Source organism: Neovison vison, chromosome 5, assembly GCF_020171115.1.
Source record: "Neovison vison isolate M4711 chromosome 5, ASM_NN_V1, whole genome shotgun sequence".
NCBI classification, from domain to species: Eukaryota; Metazoa; Chordata; class Mammalia; order Carnivora; family Mustelidae; genus Neogale; species Neogale vison.
The window spans coordinates 28428504-28443531 of NC_058095.1; the positions used below are offsets into that span (position 1 = coordinate 28428504).

At 46.2% G+C, this 15028-nt stretch overlaps 1 protein-coding gene across 2 annotated transcripts in view; it reads left to right on the forward strand.

The window, feature by feature from the left end:
• The window catches only part of PHF12 (PHD finger protein 12), a 43377-nt gene that overhangs the window by 19714 nt on the left and 8635 nt on the right, over window positions 1-15028 (forward strand). For both annotated transcript variants that reach the window (XM_044248270.1, XM_044248271.1), the window contains exons 3-7: window positions 3284-3356; window positions 6199-6592; window positions 8123-8243; window positions 9474-9606; window positions 11485-11649. In XM_044248270.1, coding sequence (XP_044104205.1) covers window positions 3284-3356; window positions 6199-6592; window positions 8123-8243; window positions 9474-9606; window positions 11485-11649 — 886 coding nt within the window. The remainder of the gene's footprint in view (window positions 1-3283; window positions 3357-6198; window positions 6593-8122; window positions 8244-9473; window positions 9607-11484; window positions 11650-15028) is intronic.

Consider the following 15028-nt stretch of genomic DNA (forward strand, 5'->3'; position numbering starts at 1 on the left):
GTTTGGTGGAGAAGTGTCTTGGTACAAAGCCAAGCGGGCAGATGAAAAGAAAGGATGAAAAACTGAATCAGAAGTGACAGCCTTTTCAGGGTTAATTTTAATATGACAGCTGCTGAAGCATAGCAGTCTGTAGGCCTTTGCAGATTACATGGAGGCATCTCATTAGTTTGGATGTGGCCTATGCAAAAATCCATTGGAGAGAAGTGGGGAAGACTTTACAGGTGACATTCATCTGTGGTCCTCTGGGATTTGAAGACCTGTCACAGTAGGCCAGTTTTCTGCCTCCTAGTAAGGATCTCCTGAGATTCCACCAAGGAAAAAGGGAGAAAAGGAAGCAAGGACCTGTGAAGGCCTGGTGGAATACCTAGGGCTGCAGGGAAGCATGGCAAAGCAGGAGCGAGAAATGTTTGCCAAGTCAAGTGCTCTCCTAGCTAGAAACAGACCAATGTAATATTAAGCCCTGGGACTTCAGGAAGAGTCCTTATGTTATTCAGCCCTCAATTTTTTTTTTTTAGTATTTCTCGGGGGGGTTTTTTTTTTTTTTAAGATTTTATTTATTAGAGAGAGAGAGAGAGAAAACATGAGTGGGAGCAGGGGCAGAGGGAAAGGGAGAGAATCTCAAGCCAACTTCCTGCTAAAGCAGAGCCTAACTCGGGCCCCGGAATCCCAGGGCCTCAGGATCATGACCTGAGTTGGAGGCAGATGTGTCATCGACTGAGCCACCCAGGTGCCCCTTTCTCATCCTTTTTTGATGAAAAACTTCCTCCTTCCCATTCCAAATAGATGACTCCCAGGAACCAAATGTAAGATTTTCTTAAGCATAAATGTAGCCTTGTTCTGTAGAAGAGAATTTCTGATTCTGCATGCCTGAACTGAGGTCTCAATTTGCTTTTTCTTTCTTTCTTTTTTTTTTTTTTTAAGATTTTATTTATTTATTTGACAGAGAGAAATCACAAGTAGACGGAGAGGCAGGCAGAGAGAGAGGGGAAGGGAAGCAGGCTCCCTGCTGAGCAAAAAGCCCGATGCGGGACTCGATCCCAGGACCCTGAGATCATGACCTGAGCTGAAGGCAGCGGCCTAACCCACTGAGCCACCCAGGCGCCCTCTTTCTTTCTTTCTTTTTTTTAAGATTTTATTTATTTACTAGGGTGCCTGGGTGGCTCAGTGGGTTGAGCCTCTGCTTTCGGCTTGGGTCATGATCTCAGGGTCCTGAGATTGAGCCCTATATTGGGCTCTCTGCTTAGCAGGGAGCCTGCTTCTGCCTGCCTCTCTGCCTACTTGTGATCTCTCTCTCTCTCTCTGTCAAGTAAATAAATAAAAATCTTAAAAAAAAAAAAAAGATTTCATTTATTTACTTGTCAAAGAGAGACAGAGCACAAGCAGGGGGAAGGGCAGGCAGAGGGAGAAGCAGGCTCCCCACCCAGCAAGGAACCCCATGGGGATTCAGTCTCAGGATGCTGGGAACATGACCTGAGCCGAAGGCAGACATCCAGCTGACCCTCAGAATTTGCATTTCTCATAAGCTCCCAGATGATACTGATTTTTCCTTCTGATCTAGGTACCACACTTCGAGAACCACTACTGTATAGACATTAGAAATGTGACCCTCCCAAGGATTTAATAAAGTCTATTATATGGTTCTTGGTGTTACCTTAATGGAAATCAGTGGAGGATCAGTAAGGCCTGCCCTACACAGCTCTGATTCTGACTCAGTATTGACTTGAGTGACTACTCTGTGTACAACCTCTGTATTATAATATAAACCTACAGAGAGGGAAGAGATCCAGTCTTTGTGTTGGGCCCTCTAATGAAAGAAATAAGAGGGGCATCTGCCCAGCTCAGTTAGTAGAGCGTGCAGCTCTTGATCTCAGGGTTGTGACTTCAAGCCCAGCATTGGGCGTAGAGCTTATAATGAATGAATGAATGATAGTTCAAGCCCCACATTGGGCATAGAGCTTACAATAAGTAATAAATAAGAAAAGAGAGAACTAGGGTTCCTGTCTGGCTCAGTCAGAAGAGCATATGACTCTTGATCTTGGAGTCGTGAGTTTGAGCCCCATGTTGAGTGTAGAGATTACTTGAAAAGAAAAGAAAAAACCTGTCACACAAGGGAAAACAAGAGAAATACAAAGAGAAAGCGGTGGGGGTAGAGAAAGTACAAAAAGAGAACTAAACCGTGTAACTCAGAGGTCCAGGATGTCTGAGTAACCCAGGAAGAGCGTATGGAGGAGCTGTACTTGGTTTTCTGTTGCTGCGTAACAAGCTATCCAACACTCAGTGGCTTGAAACAGATGCTAGTTATTATCTCTCTTAAGCCTGCAGGTTAACTGAGCTCAGCTGGGTGGTTTTTCTGCTCAGTGTGCTGTTGTCTGGGACCACAGTCCTTTAGAGGCTCGTCTAAGCTGGCATGGTCCAAGAGGACTTAGTCACACAGCAGTAGTTCATGCTGGCTTTTGGCTTGGCATCCAGAGGAAGCTGTTAATTGGAGTGCCTTAAGTCTCCACAGTGTGGCCTCTCAGCGTGACAGCAGGGCTCTGAGATGGAACATTCCAAACATGTAAAAATGGAATCTGCAGGTCTCCTAACACCCAGCCTTGGAAGTTACAACATGGTTACCTCCGGGGCATTCTATTAGTCAAAACAAGTCACAAGACAAGCCTCATTCAAGAGGAAGGAAATGGCCTACCTCTGGATAGTAGGAGTAGCAAAGAATTTGCAGCCGTCTTTAATCTACCATATGCTGATTGAGGCAAGTTTTACAGGATTAATAGGGTTTTAACAGGCGCAGCTTTCTAGGAGAAAAAGTAGTGTAGAGAAAGAGATATCTGCAAGTCTTTGGTTTGACGGGAGGGGATGGGGGGGGTGGGTCCTGGGAAGGGGTGATGGGTCTGTGCTACACAGGGCTCCGAATAGCAGGTGGAAGAGCTTAGCCTTACATTGACAGACTTTGAGGAGTGTGGAGGACCTAGCAATGATTTTATCAGCATGGTACAGTTTGGGAAATGATTCTTAAGGCTCCAAACTAGCTCTTTGTGTCTTTTCCTGTAAGCCTAGTGTTCATAGCTATGGATTTCTTCTCTTTCTGAGATTTGGGAGGGGTTCCTCACTCTTGAGGTTATTATAGATAATGCCAGGTAACCATTTTGAAGGAAGAGAGCACCCTAGCAGTGCTTGCAGGACTGGCCAGAATAGGGGACTTTCGTCTTTGTGCCAGACCCAGCCAGGCTTTTTCCTGCTGCATCAAAGGTTAGTAATTAGTCTTGCCATTGTCTTTTCCCTACAGTAACCCTCCACTGAGTGAAGAGATGTTGCCTCCTGGGGAGTGGATGTGTCACCGGTGCACTGTTCGCCGAAAGGTAATAATGCTGCTTCCTGCAGGCTTTGCTCAGAATGCCAGATCTAGAGCACTGATATTCTAGAGCTAAGATGGCCTGGCCCTGAAGGCATTTTCGTCCCTTCTTCTTGTCTTTTCCAGCCCTGGAATCACCCTCATTCTCCCCATGGTGACTCTTTGGAATCCAGTAGGGCCTAAAATCCAAACATGAGCTGCTGAAATGGGCAGAAGAGGTGTGTTAATTTACTGAGCCCTGTTCATTCACTAGTGACAGGAGTAGGTTGATAAGTGGCTTGAATGTGGCAGCTATATCCATGACTGAAAGTGGCTAAAGAAAAACAAGCTTTTCTGGCTTGGTGGAAAAAGGATTTCTCTTACCCTAAGGCAAATAAGTCACTGCTATCCAGAGGCTTGGCTAGGTGTATGAGGGACCGAAGACTTTGAACCCATCTGCACCCCAGGTTGCCTAATCCCTCTTTAGCTCCCCTTCCCTTGTCTTTGATAATTCAGCACTGGCTTGGAGAACGTGATTTTCTATTTTGAGACCTTTTATGGCTTGGCAAAAGCTAAATTCCTCTTTCTCAAAAAAGGAAGTAAGTGTGTTTCCATCCAGATTATGAGAGACCCAATCCTCAAATTATAGACTGTGGATTAGAATCTGAAATGAATCGTAAACTGTCTCATTCCCTCCCCTCACACTAATTACACAGCAAGCAACTTGCCTTCGTTGTGACATCACCTCTGTTTTCCCAGCCCCTGAACGTGATATCACAATGAATGAGGATTTCCTTGGTTGCAGAAACAGGATGAGATGATTCAGAGATTGTGGTTTATGTGTGTAACAGTTTTTGGCCTTTAGGAAGGTAAACAGATAGGCAGACTTGTATTTTTCAACATGTGCACAAGGGTTCTTATTAAAAGGCAAGGCAAGGCCCAGTCAACAGCTTAGCCCCAGCTGTAGTTTGATTATCTCCTAAGGTCCACAAGCCAGGCTGTCCTCCAGCCTGTCCACCTCACAAGATCTCTTCCTGTGTGTCCCTGGTTAGGTTAGAGCAGGGCCCGTTAGTAGCACCTGCCAGCCAGGAGGCCTTTCAGAAACCTGCCACTGAAGAAGCTGGATGTGAAAGGGTTGGGAACAGCTCAGGGAGAAGTGAAGCCAGGAAAAAGAGGGTGGAAAAGAGGAATTAACATTAGTTTGGTGCCCATCGTGTGCCGGGTATTTTGCATATGTTGTCTCATTTAATCCGTACAGCCATCTGTGGGTACGGGAGTTGTACCTCCATTTTAAAGAGGAAGAAACTTGAGGCTCACTAGAGTAACTTTCCCAAGTTAGAAGTAAAGAATTAGCAGAGCCAGGGACACCTGGGTGGCTCAGTTGGTTGGACGACTGCCTTCGGCTCAGGGCGTGATCCTGGAGTCCCGGGATCGAGTCCCACATCGGGCTCCCAGCTCCATGGGAAGTCTGCTTCGCTCTCTGACCTTCTCCTCGCTCATGCTCTCTCTCACTGTCTCTCTCTCTCAAATAAATAAATAAAAAATCTTTAAAAAAAAAAAAAAAAAGAATTAGCAGAGCCAAGATTTGAGCCAAATTGCTTCACTCCAAAGCTCTGTTACCTCTTCATCAGTTTTCTAGAAGCAGAGCTGCTTGGTGGGGATTCTAGTAGCCTTTTTCTAACATAGTGTGCTTTCCCCAAAGTGCCACTCCGACGTGCTCTCGGATGGCGCTCTTTGCCCATTGTCAAGTCTTCCTTTGCCAAGCATCACTATCTCTGTCCGCCTTTGACCTCCTGTAGTTATGCTGAAGTAGACTGAAATGATACATCCTTTGGCCCTCAGCAACCTCTGATGTTCAGGTCCTGTTCCTAGTGGAGGCTGGATCTTCCCCTGACTCAGAGCCTTCATCCTTTTCATATATGGGACCCTCTTTCTCTACCATATCTCTGAAAGGTGGAGAAGAAAGGTTTTATTAGTCTTACTTTCCAGACAGAGAAATTCCTGCACACCAACCTGAGTCATCTAGGGTCATAAGGAATCATTGGCAATACAGGGACAGATCCCAGGTCTCCTGACTGGGGACCAGTGTCAAACCTTCATTTGACCACTCCTTTGAGTCCTAGAGGAAAATGTAATACCAGCCATCCAGTCCTACTGAGTAAACATAGTCTTTTTCCATTTCCCCATCATCCCATTTGAAGAAGTGTCCCTTTCAGAGTTCTAGTTAAACTTGAAACATTGAAAGCCACTGGTCTCAGACACTGTGGTGGCTATCTTCCACACACCAGCCGCCGTCCACCTTGTAGTGTAGTTACTTTACATGTTATTACCCAGCCTCCCTAGACAGGGAGCTATGCTTGCCTATTTTACCTCTTACCTTTGTATTTGCAGACTTTATTTGGAGCAAAATTCTTAAAACCATCCAGAAGGTCAGGATGCTTCAAGGCAAACTACAGTGATGTTGAATCCCTTTATGTTTTTCTCACTGTTCTCACTTAGCCTCACTCTGTTTATTCTCACTGTGGTAACTTTTTATCCCTTTGCCTCCATGCTTTGTATAGAGATAGTGTGGATCATACGATGACTTAGAGTAAAGGATGTATGAGAAGCGTGTATAATTGTTTCTAACTTTCCCTGCTGTTTGGTGATTCTCTGCTGCTGTAGTTTGTTAGTTTAGTGTAGTTCGGGTGTAGTTTTGTCAACTTGAACAGACAGGTGTGAGACCGGTGTTCCGAGTCTCCAGGCGGAGGAGTCTGACAGGTTAGAAAATTTCATAATTTTGGCTAGTGGTCTAGCAAGGACTTGGTAGTATCCGTTTCTTTCTCTTTTGTGGTACTTGATGTGATGGGCCTGCCTGTTCATTTACACAGAAACGAGAGCAGAAAAAGGAGCTGGGCCACGTTAATGGACTGGTGGACAAATCCGGCAAACGGACTACATCCCCCAGCAGTGATACTGACTTGTTGGACAGATCAGCCAGCAAAACTGAGCTCAAGGCCATTGCCCATGCCCGGATCCTGGAAAGGAGAGCCAGCCGGCCTGGCACACCCACATCCAATGCCAGCACAGAGACCCCCACTTCTGAGCAGAATGACGTCGATGAGGACATCATTGACGTGGACGAGGAGCCAGTGGCAGCGGAGCCGGACTACGTGCAGCCCCAGCTAAGGCGGCCCTTTGAGCTGCTGATCGCTGCCGCCATGGAGCGGAACCCCACCCAGTTTCAGTTGCCCAATGAACTGACTTGTACCACTGCACTACCAGGTTAGCCAAACTCTTACGCCCCACCCCCACCTCACCCCAGCTTCCCCAAAGGGCTGCTGTCGGGCTGGAGGGCTCTGCTGCCTGTGGGGTCACTGTGCGTGGAGCTGCCCTCAGGTTCCTGTTCTTCATTCTTCCTGGACATTATTGAAGGTTTTAGCTTTTACTCTGCTTATTCAGTTTTCTGTTTTCTGCCCTTCAGTGTATTACCTTTTTAAAAATACAGGTAATATGTTCTCATGGTTTGAAAGCGAAAAATATACAAAGACTTTAAGTGAAAAATTTCCCTTTTGCCCTGTCTGCCATTTGCCTTGTTTCTACCTTCTGACCCCTCACAGATAACCACTGTTTGGTTCTTGTGTATTTCCTTCTAGAGTTTCTTTGTGCATATACAAGCAGTTATAGATAATATGCTCAGTATTTTCCCTCTAACTAGCTTACTTGGCATACTGCTCTACACCTTGCTTTTTTCACTTCACGATATCCTCTAGCAGTCTTTTCCATATTAAATGTAGGCATTCCTCAGTTTTTCTTAATGGTTACATAATGACCTATTATATAGACATGCCATAATTTATTTAACTGATTTCCTGGTAATGGACATTCCGGTTGTTCCTAATCTTTTGTTGCTATAGATGGTGCTTCAACAAATTTTATAATTATATCATTGTGTACATGTGATTGTATCTGTAGGGTAAATTTCTATTGTTTGAATTGCTGGGTTATAACTGCATTTATCGTTTGGTAAGATGTCGCTAAATTGCCCTCCATACTTTTTTTTTTTTTTTTTTAAATCAAGTCATGTCTTCCACTTGATATCACAAAGCTTCTAGATGTTCCTTTCTTTTTCCCAGAGAAGGTGAAATTGGCAGTCTTAAGAATCCTGGTCAGGGGCCATCTGGGTGGCTCACTTGGTTAACCAGCTACCCTCAGCTCAGGTCATGCATGATCCCAGGGTTCTGAGATCGAGTTCCACATCGGGCTCCTTGCTCAGCATGGAGCCTGCTTCTCCATCTCCCTCTACCCGCTGCTCCCCTGCTTGTTCTCTCTCTCTCTCTCAGATGAATAAATAATTAAAATTTTAAAAAAAAATCCTGGTTGTCAGCAGGTTGTATATGGAATCCAAGCTTTTCTGATTTCTGTTAAAAATGCAGTAAAATTACAGCCTTTTCCTCTGGCACCTCCATCAAACAGTCTTTGTTGACTGACTCGGGCCCTTATATTTCCTTAGGTTACCAGTATCTAACAACCCGGGCTTTTTTGACTGCTTCATATTTGCCAAACAGAGCTGTGTTTCTGCCCCAGAACAAATGACCTCTGACCATGGTTCTGATTTTTGTCGGTGTTCCTTTCCCTGCTTTCCTATTCTGTTTCTCATTTGAAGCCATCCCAAGGGGTCTCAGAGAGAGACCATATCTAGGCCATGCCACATGCTTTTTCCTGAGATCTGATCTTTCACATACTGTTGTTTCTGTGTCCCAGACTAGGAACTCAACATCCAGGAAAGCTCAGCACCATCAATTTCTCTTCTAGGTTCTAGCAAGAGGAGAAGAAAGGAGGAAACCACAGGGAAAAACGTTAAAAAGACACAGCACGAGTTAGATCACAATGGTCTTGTTCCCCTACCAGTCAAAGTCTGCTTCACATGCAACAGGTATTTTTCTTCCATCCTAAGGACTCTTCTCCATAGTCAGCAAATGATACTTTTTTCTCTCTCCTGTCTCCTCTTTCAAACCCTCTCTGTTAAATGTGAACAACCCGTATTCTGATGGTGTGAGTACAGAGACTGGCTGACCGACTAACCAGAGCCTTGACTGTCTTAACAAATTCCTGAAGTACCTGAGACTGTGTTTACAGAAACTAGGGTGAGAGGAGTTGGACTTAAACAGAAGCAGGAGATACTTAAACTAGCTAAGAGGAGCAGCTCTGGCCAGCAGAGACACAGGTCCCTGGAAAAGGCAGATAATTTTTTAAATCACCAAAGGTGAATTTAAAAGTACTTCAAGTGTCCATGTAGCTAGTATGCATCAGACTGGATGACTTCCAAACACCTCCAGGATTCCCCAGTTGTAGCTTTCCTGAGACACTGGTTTCCTTCAAATAGGATCTCCTCAGTGACAGGAACCTGCTGCTTCAATTACTGAAGCCGGACTTTGTGGCTTGGGTGTCTTAGAAGGGCAGGATAGCAGGAGAAAATAGCTATCAAAAAGAAGTGTGCCAAAGGGAAAAAAAGAAATGTTCCACAACAAAAGCTGTAGGAAACTAGATAGTAGAGCAGCAGAACTCTGAGCCCGGCCCAGGCCGAGGCTCCCATGCATCTCAGAAACCTGAGGAGAATCGTGGTTACAAGTCAGAGTTGGTGTTTGCTGAAGCTCCTCCCTTAAACCATGCATACACTAATACGTTACAAAATCCTTCCCCAGCGCACTATCTCTGCGTGTCATTTTTGCTGAGTGCTTCGTGCAGAAGAGATGTCTTTTCTTGCTTTAGTGTAAGACTCTAGAAACATGGCTAGAGATTTTTTTTTAATGAGGTAGAAGTTAACTTTCTTTTAAGGAGTAGAAAGATCAGAGCAGAGTTGGCCATCTCTCCCTTGTGGGTACTGAGCATTGATCGTTCCTGCTCTGACAGCCACTGTAGCTGTACTCCAAATAAACATTCCCTTCCCCACAAGACACATTCCTCTGAAAAGAGAGAATAATGGAGAGCCTGGTGGCAGGCCCGAACTTCATCCATCTTCCTGATCATGAGTGGAACTGATCACTGGGGGAGGAGGCTCTGGGAGAACGTAGTGAGGGTTAAGGAGGAGAGGCTGTTCCACAGTGCAGAGTTGGTTTGAATTTCCCAACTTGCCACAGAAATGGCCTACAACTCTTTTTTGCAGGAGCTGCCGTGTGGCCCCTCTCATCCAGTGTGACTATTGCCCCCTCCTGTTCCACATGGACTGCCTCGAGCCACCGCTCACTGCCATGCCCCTGGGCAGATGGATGTGTCCGAATCACATCGAACATGTGGTGGTAAGTGTAGCGTCGCCCCTTCAGTTCTCTTTGGGCACAGCTGGAACGTGTGGACTGATTCAGTAGAAAGCATAGTAGGGTCAGGTTTGTACCAGAGTTCACCATAATCTCGCAGATACTGGGTTCTGTAGACCGTCCTCTTCAGGTCTGATTATTTTGAAATGCCTCAGCTGTGCATTTTGCCTTTCCCCGCATTGCCTTGTTTTAGCTGTACAGGCAGACTTGGTTGTTTATGTATAATTTCTTCCACAGTGAATTAAGCAGCTGATGTTACAGCTCTAAAAGGGGAGTATGTTAGATCCAACTTATGGGAATAAATGCTCCTGTAGTAGTTGCTTCCATATTTTCCTGCCTCTTATTTTTAGAGGAAACAAACTAAGAAACTCTAAAACATTTATTCTTCTATCCTAGGAATTATCACAGGCAGTCAACTCCCAGTAACTCGGGAGAGTTGAAGAATTGGCATGGGTCACAGCCAGTCAGCCAGGGACTAAACCCTAATGTGTTTTGGGCACCACATGAGTCTCTTTCCTTTCTCTACTTTTTGACACCCACCTTGTCATGGTACATAATAGATATTCGTCGAATGAATGAATGGTGTGAGGGTCCTTCTGTCTTCTCTCCCAGGAGTCTCAGGTGCAGTTTCCAGATGCTTCCTGGGGCTCAAACAGAACTCTAGTTTGCTGTCTCCAAAAGAGGCTTAAGCTTAGTCCCTTTCCTGCTAGGCACTAAGAACAGTCATTTACAAGGTTGAATGGGTGAGGGCTTCCGAAGAGCAGCTCCCTCAGAAGAGCAGCCTTTCAGATTAAAAAGAGATTATCACTTAAGACACTGTCTCTCAGATGGTAATAACCATAGAATGTTTTGTGACACTCAGCGTGACCGTGTGCTCCTTGTGTTGCACTGAGGGACCGTAGTTAGAGACTTGTACGTGTGTTGCTTTGGCCTCTTCATTTGGCTGACGCTGCTCAGGGCTCAGCTAGGAGGATGCTTCTCTCTGAGCCACAGTTATGAGTGTTTCATTTTGCCTCCTGCTGAACTGGAAAAAAAGCAGCCATGAGTGGTATGGCCAAATATGAATCTTAAAGAGCAGCTTTCCTACAGATGAAAAATTAATTAGGTAATTTTTTTATTAGCCACTTAGGGGTTCTTCCTACTTGACTAATTAGGAAGCTGTAGTGCAGATCTTTTCTTTTGAGTTACAGTGTAGTGGACCAGACGTGGAAGCGGAAAGGTGGCTCAGGATTTGTATGCCTTCTGTGTGCCGCTGCATCAGCTTCGTTTTTCCCTCCCTCTGGCCTCTGAGAGCAGTCCCAGTTTCCCACCTCTTGTAGAGCAGGACTGTGGGAGCCAAGTGGGCTTGCTGCTACTCCGTGCTATGTTGAAAGAGGACTAGGGCAGGGTGCATGGGCATTCTGGTGCTGATCTCTGTTGTCAGCCACGCTCCTGTATAGGAAACTGTCCTGCTTCCTGTGGGCAAGAGTGCCTTCTAGAAAGGGAGTCTGGGTCTTGAGGCCCAAGGCCTGCATCTCCACTGAAACCTGTGCTCTGTTAGGGTATGCTGACAAAAGGTGTGAGCTGTCAGAGGCTGAATATGAAGGGCATTTCTTGGCTAATTTCCTATTTCCTGTCCCCCTCAAGCCTCTCTAGGGAATAGAACATACCAGCTTTCCCTGGCTAGACCAGGCAGAGCGGAGGGAGGACGTCTTACCCATGTTCCCCTGGCCTTCTGACAGGAGAGTTGGTATAATACCAGCTCTTGATAGAAGAAGCCTGTGTGGCCAAGGGCTTCTATTTTTCGAACCTAGAGAATAGAGGTCATTGGGAAGGGGATGCCTTTTCAGGTACATTGCGAGAGTGTGTCTTCTTTGTCCCTAGCTGAACCAGAAGAATATGACGTTGAGCAATCGGTGCCAGGTGTTTGACCGTTTCCAGGACACCATTTCACAGCATGTGGTCAAAGTGGACTTCCTGAACCGAATCCATAAGAAGCACCCTCCTAACCGCCGTGTGCTCCAGTCAGTCAAAAGAAGAAGCTTGAAGGTGAGTCCCAGCCTGGTGCAGGCAGGATGGTGGGCTCTGATTGTTTTCAGGGAACAGACAGGATCATGGGCCTGAATTTATAGATAGGGAGACTGAAGCCCCGACTTTTGTCTCTGGTGTCTCAACAAGTGGTGAATGTGACCATATATTTTCATGTTTGAGGATGGAGGTCAGGACTACCAAGGCCAAGCCCCAAATTCTATGAGTCTCCAGTTCTGAGGATCAGTGCTCTTTAGCCCCTTCTGCCAAACAGATGTGCTCTGCCTCTGCTACCCTCATGGGGCACTCAGGCTTTCTGTTCCTGGGAGATGACCCCCATCCCAGAGCTGCCTGGTGGGGTGAAGGTGGTGGTGATGAAGCAGAGGACCACCTGTCCCGGCTGAGGAACTTAAGAGGAGAATGACTAAAGGAGAGTTAAAACAGTTTTTCCAGGATGCTGGTAATATATCATGAATACCCCAAATTGTGGCCTTGGCTGTAATATTACCTAACATTCATATGCACTTGACAGTTGCTAAAGTGTGTCCACAGGGGCGTCTGGGTGGCTCAGATGGTTAAGCGTCTGCCCTCAGCCTGGGTCACAATCCCAGAGGCCTGGGATTGAGCCCCTCATCAGGTTTCCTGCTCAGCGGGGAGCCTCCTTCTTCCTCTCCCTCTGCCATTCCCTCCACTTGTGCTCTCTGCTTCTCTCTCCTCTGTCAGATAAATAAAAGCTTTTTAAAAATAAAGTGTGGGGGCACGTGGATGGCTCAGTCATTAAGTATCTTCCTTCGGCTCAGGTGGTGGCCCCAAGGTCCTGGGATTGAGCCCCACATCGGGCTCCCTGCTCAGTGCTTCTCCCTCTCCCACTCCCCCTGCTTGTGTTCCCTCTCTCGCTGTCTGTCTCTCTCTCTCTCAAATTTAAAAAATAAAAAAAACCCAAAACTTAAAAAAATAATAAATAAAATGTGTCTACAGAGATCAACAGGAAAAAAAAAAATCCCTTTGTTGAAAAGCATTTGGGGGTGTTGAGGCTGTTTTCATAAACCAGTCAGTTCCCTCATTTAACCTGGAGAGCCCAGCACTGTATACACAAACATAGGGGTGAATTTTATCTTCTGAGAAATCCCACAGATGGTGCTCCGTGCCAGTGGAGACCAGCAGTTCTCAAATAGAGCCACTTGGTGGCATCCTTGCTTTAACGCACTCACACCACTCCCATCACTTGGCAGTGGATGTCAGCACCAGCAATATGCTAACTGTTGGAAATTGTATGACAATCTCTTAACCGTGTAAATATTTACACTTCAGTGCAAACATCAGTTTCCAAAATTAAATGAAGGTGTTTTCAGTTGGGGGTATTATAGAGGTGGCATGACTCATACCTTAGTGAAATAGATTTAAAAGAGATCTAAACTGTAGATTAGGAAGAGAACCTGATGACTAAAATGAACAGGTCAAGAAGCCTTGATAAAACCCTGCTGTTTGGGGCGCCTGGGTGGCTCAGTGGGTTAAAGCCTCTGCCTTCGGCTCAGCTCATGGTTCCAGGGTCCTGGGAATGAGCCCCGCTTCGGGCTCTCTGCTCCACAGGGAGCCTGCTTCCTCCCCTCTCTCTCTGCCTGCCTCTCTGCCTGCTTGTGATCTCTGCCTGTCAAATAAATAAATAGAATCTTTAAAAAAAAAAAAAAAAAGAATTGGACACTTAGGGGCACCTGGGTGGCTCATTTGGTTAAGCCACTGCCTTTGGCTCAGGTCATAATCCTGGTGTCCCAGGATCAACTCCAGCATCAGGCTCCCAGCTCCACAGGAGTCTGCTTCTTCTGACCTTCTCCCCTCTCATGCGCGTGCGCGCTCTCTCTCTCTCTCTCAAATAAATAAAATCTGTTTTTAAAAAAAAAAAAAGGATCGGACACTTAACCAATTGAGCCACCCAGGCACCCCCTCCCCTTCTATAAAAGGTTCCCTGTTCTTGAGGAAAATCCAAGGCCATGAATTTTCTGAGAAGCATTTTGTACTTAGACAATTTGGGAGCGGATTGAGGACTGTGGCTAAGAACTGCTCAGCTCTGTCCTGGAACATCTCTATCATTGACCGAGCAGTGCAGCAAAATCAGCTTAAGAACTTTGTAGTTTTGCTGGGGATTCATCTTCCTGCTACGTCTTCACTCTTCACCAGGGGACAACCTTAGATTTGCATACCATTCCATTCCTCTGCCTTCCATTCTTGGATGACCTCAGACAAGCCCCTGGCACCGGTCATCGATATTAATGGTGCTGACTCTTAATTCCACTTGCCTTGCCTTTCTCCTCATATCCAGAGTTAAGTCTGCCTACCCATCCCCCGGGCATTTCAGTCTCAACTTGCCCAAGACCAAAAGTCTTCTGCCTCCAAATCTGCTCTTCCTCTTGTATTTCTTGTTTCTACAGTAAATAACCACAGTCTCCACCCAGCCCCTCAAACCAAAATGCTGGAAACCATTTTCAGCTCTTCTCCCCTTATCCTCCATAAGGACTCAGTCACCAAATCTGTCCTCCAAATGTTTTGGGTTTTTTTGTGTTTTTTTTGTTTTTTTTTTAAAGATTTTATTTATTTATTTGACAGAGAGAAGTCACAAGTAGACAGAGAGGCAGGCAGAGAGAGAGAGGGAAGCAGGCTCCCTGCTGAGCAGAGAGCCCGATGCGGGACTCGATCCCAGGACCCTGAGATCATGACCTGAGCCGAAGGCAGCGGCTTAACCCACTGAGCCACCCAGGCGCCCCTCCTCCAAATGTTTTCCAAATCAACCAAGTGCTTCCACATCTCTGTGCCATGTATGCTGCTCCACTGCCCTCAGTTCCCCTTCCTCTGCCTGGAAGTTCTCAACTTAACAAGGCTCAGATCAAATACTGCCTTCCTGTAAAATCTTTCCTAATCCCAAATTCCTGTGCCCCACCCCCCCACCCCCCCCCCCCCCCCGCAGACCCAGACAAAAATGAGCACTCTTCCTCTATGGTTTTTTTTTTTTTTTAAGATTTTATTTATTTATTTGACAGAGAGAGAGATCACAAGTAGGCAGTAGGCAGAGAGGCAGGCAGAGAGAGAGAGGAGGAAGCAGGCCTCCCGCCGAGCAGAGAGCCCGACGCGGGGCTCGATCCCAGGACCCTGGGATCACGACCCGAGCTGAAGGCAGAGGCCTAACCCACTGAGCCACCCAGGCGCCCCTCCTCTATGTTTTTTATAGTTCCTTAGCCATGCCTCTATCCTAGGACTCATTATGCTGTGTTGTAATGTTTCTGTGTTTATCTCCCCAAGTAGACTGTGCACTCCTTGAGAGCAGAGCTTAAGTTTTATTAGTCTCTGGATCTCTAGGACTTGGGACAGTACCCAGACTCAGGAGGTGCCCAATAAATACTGGTCGGAT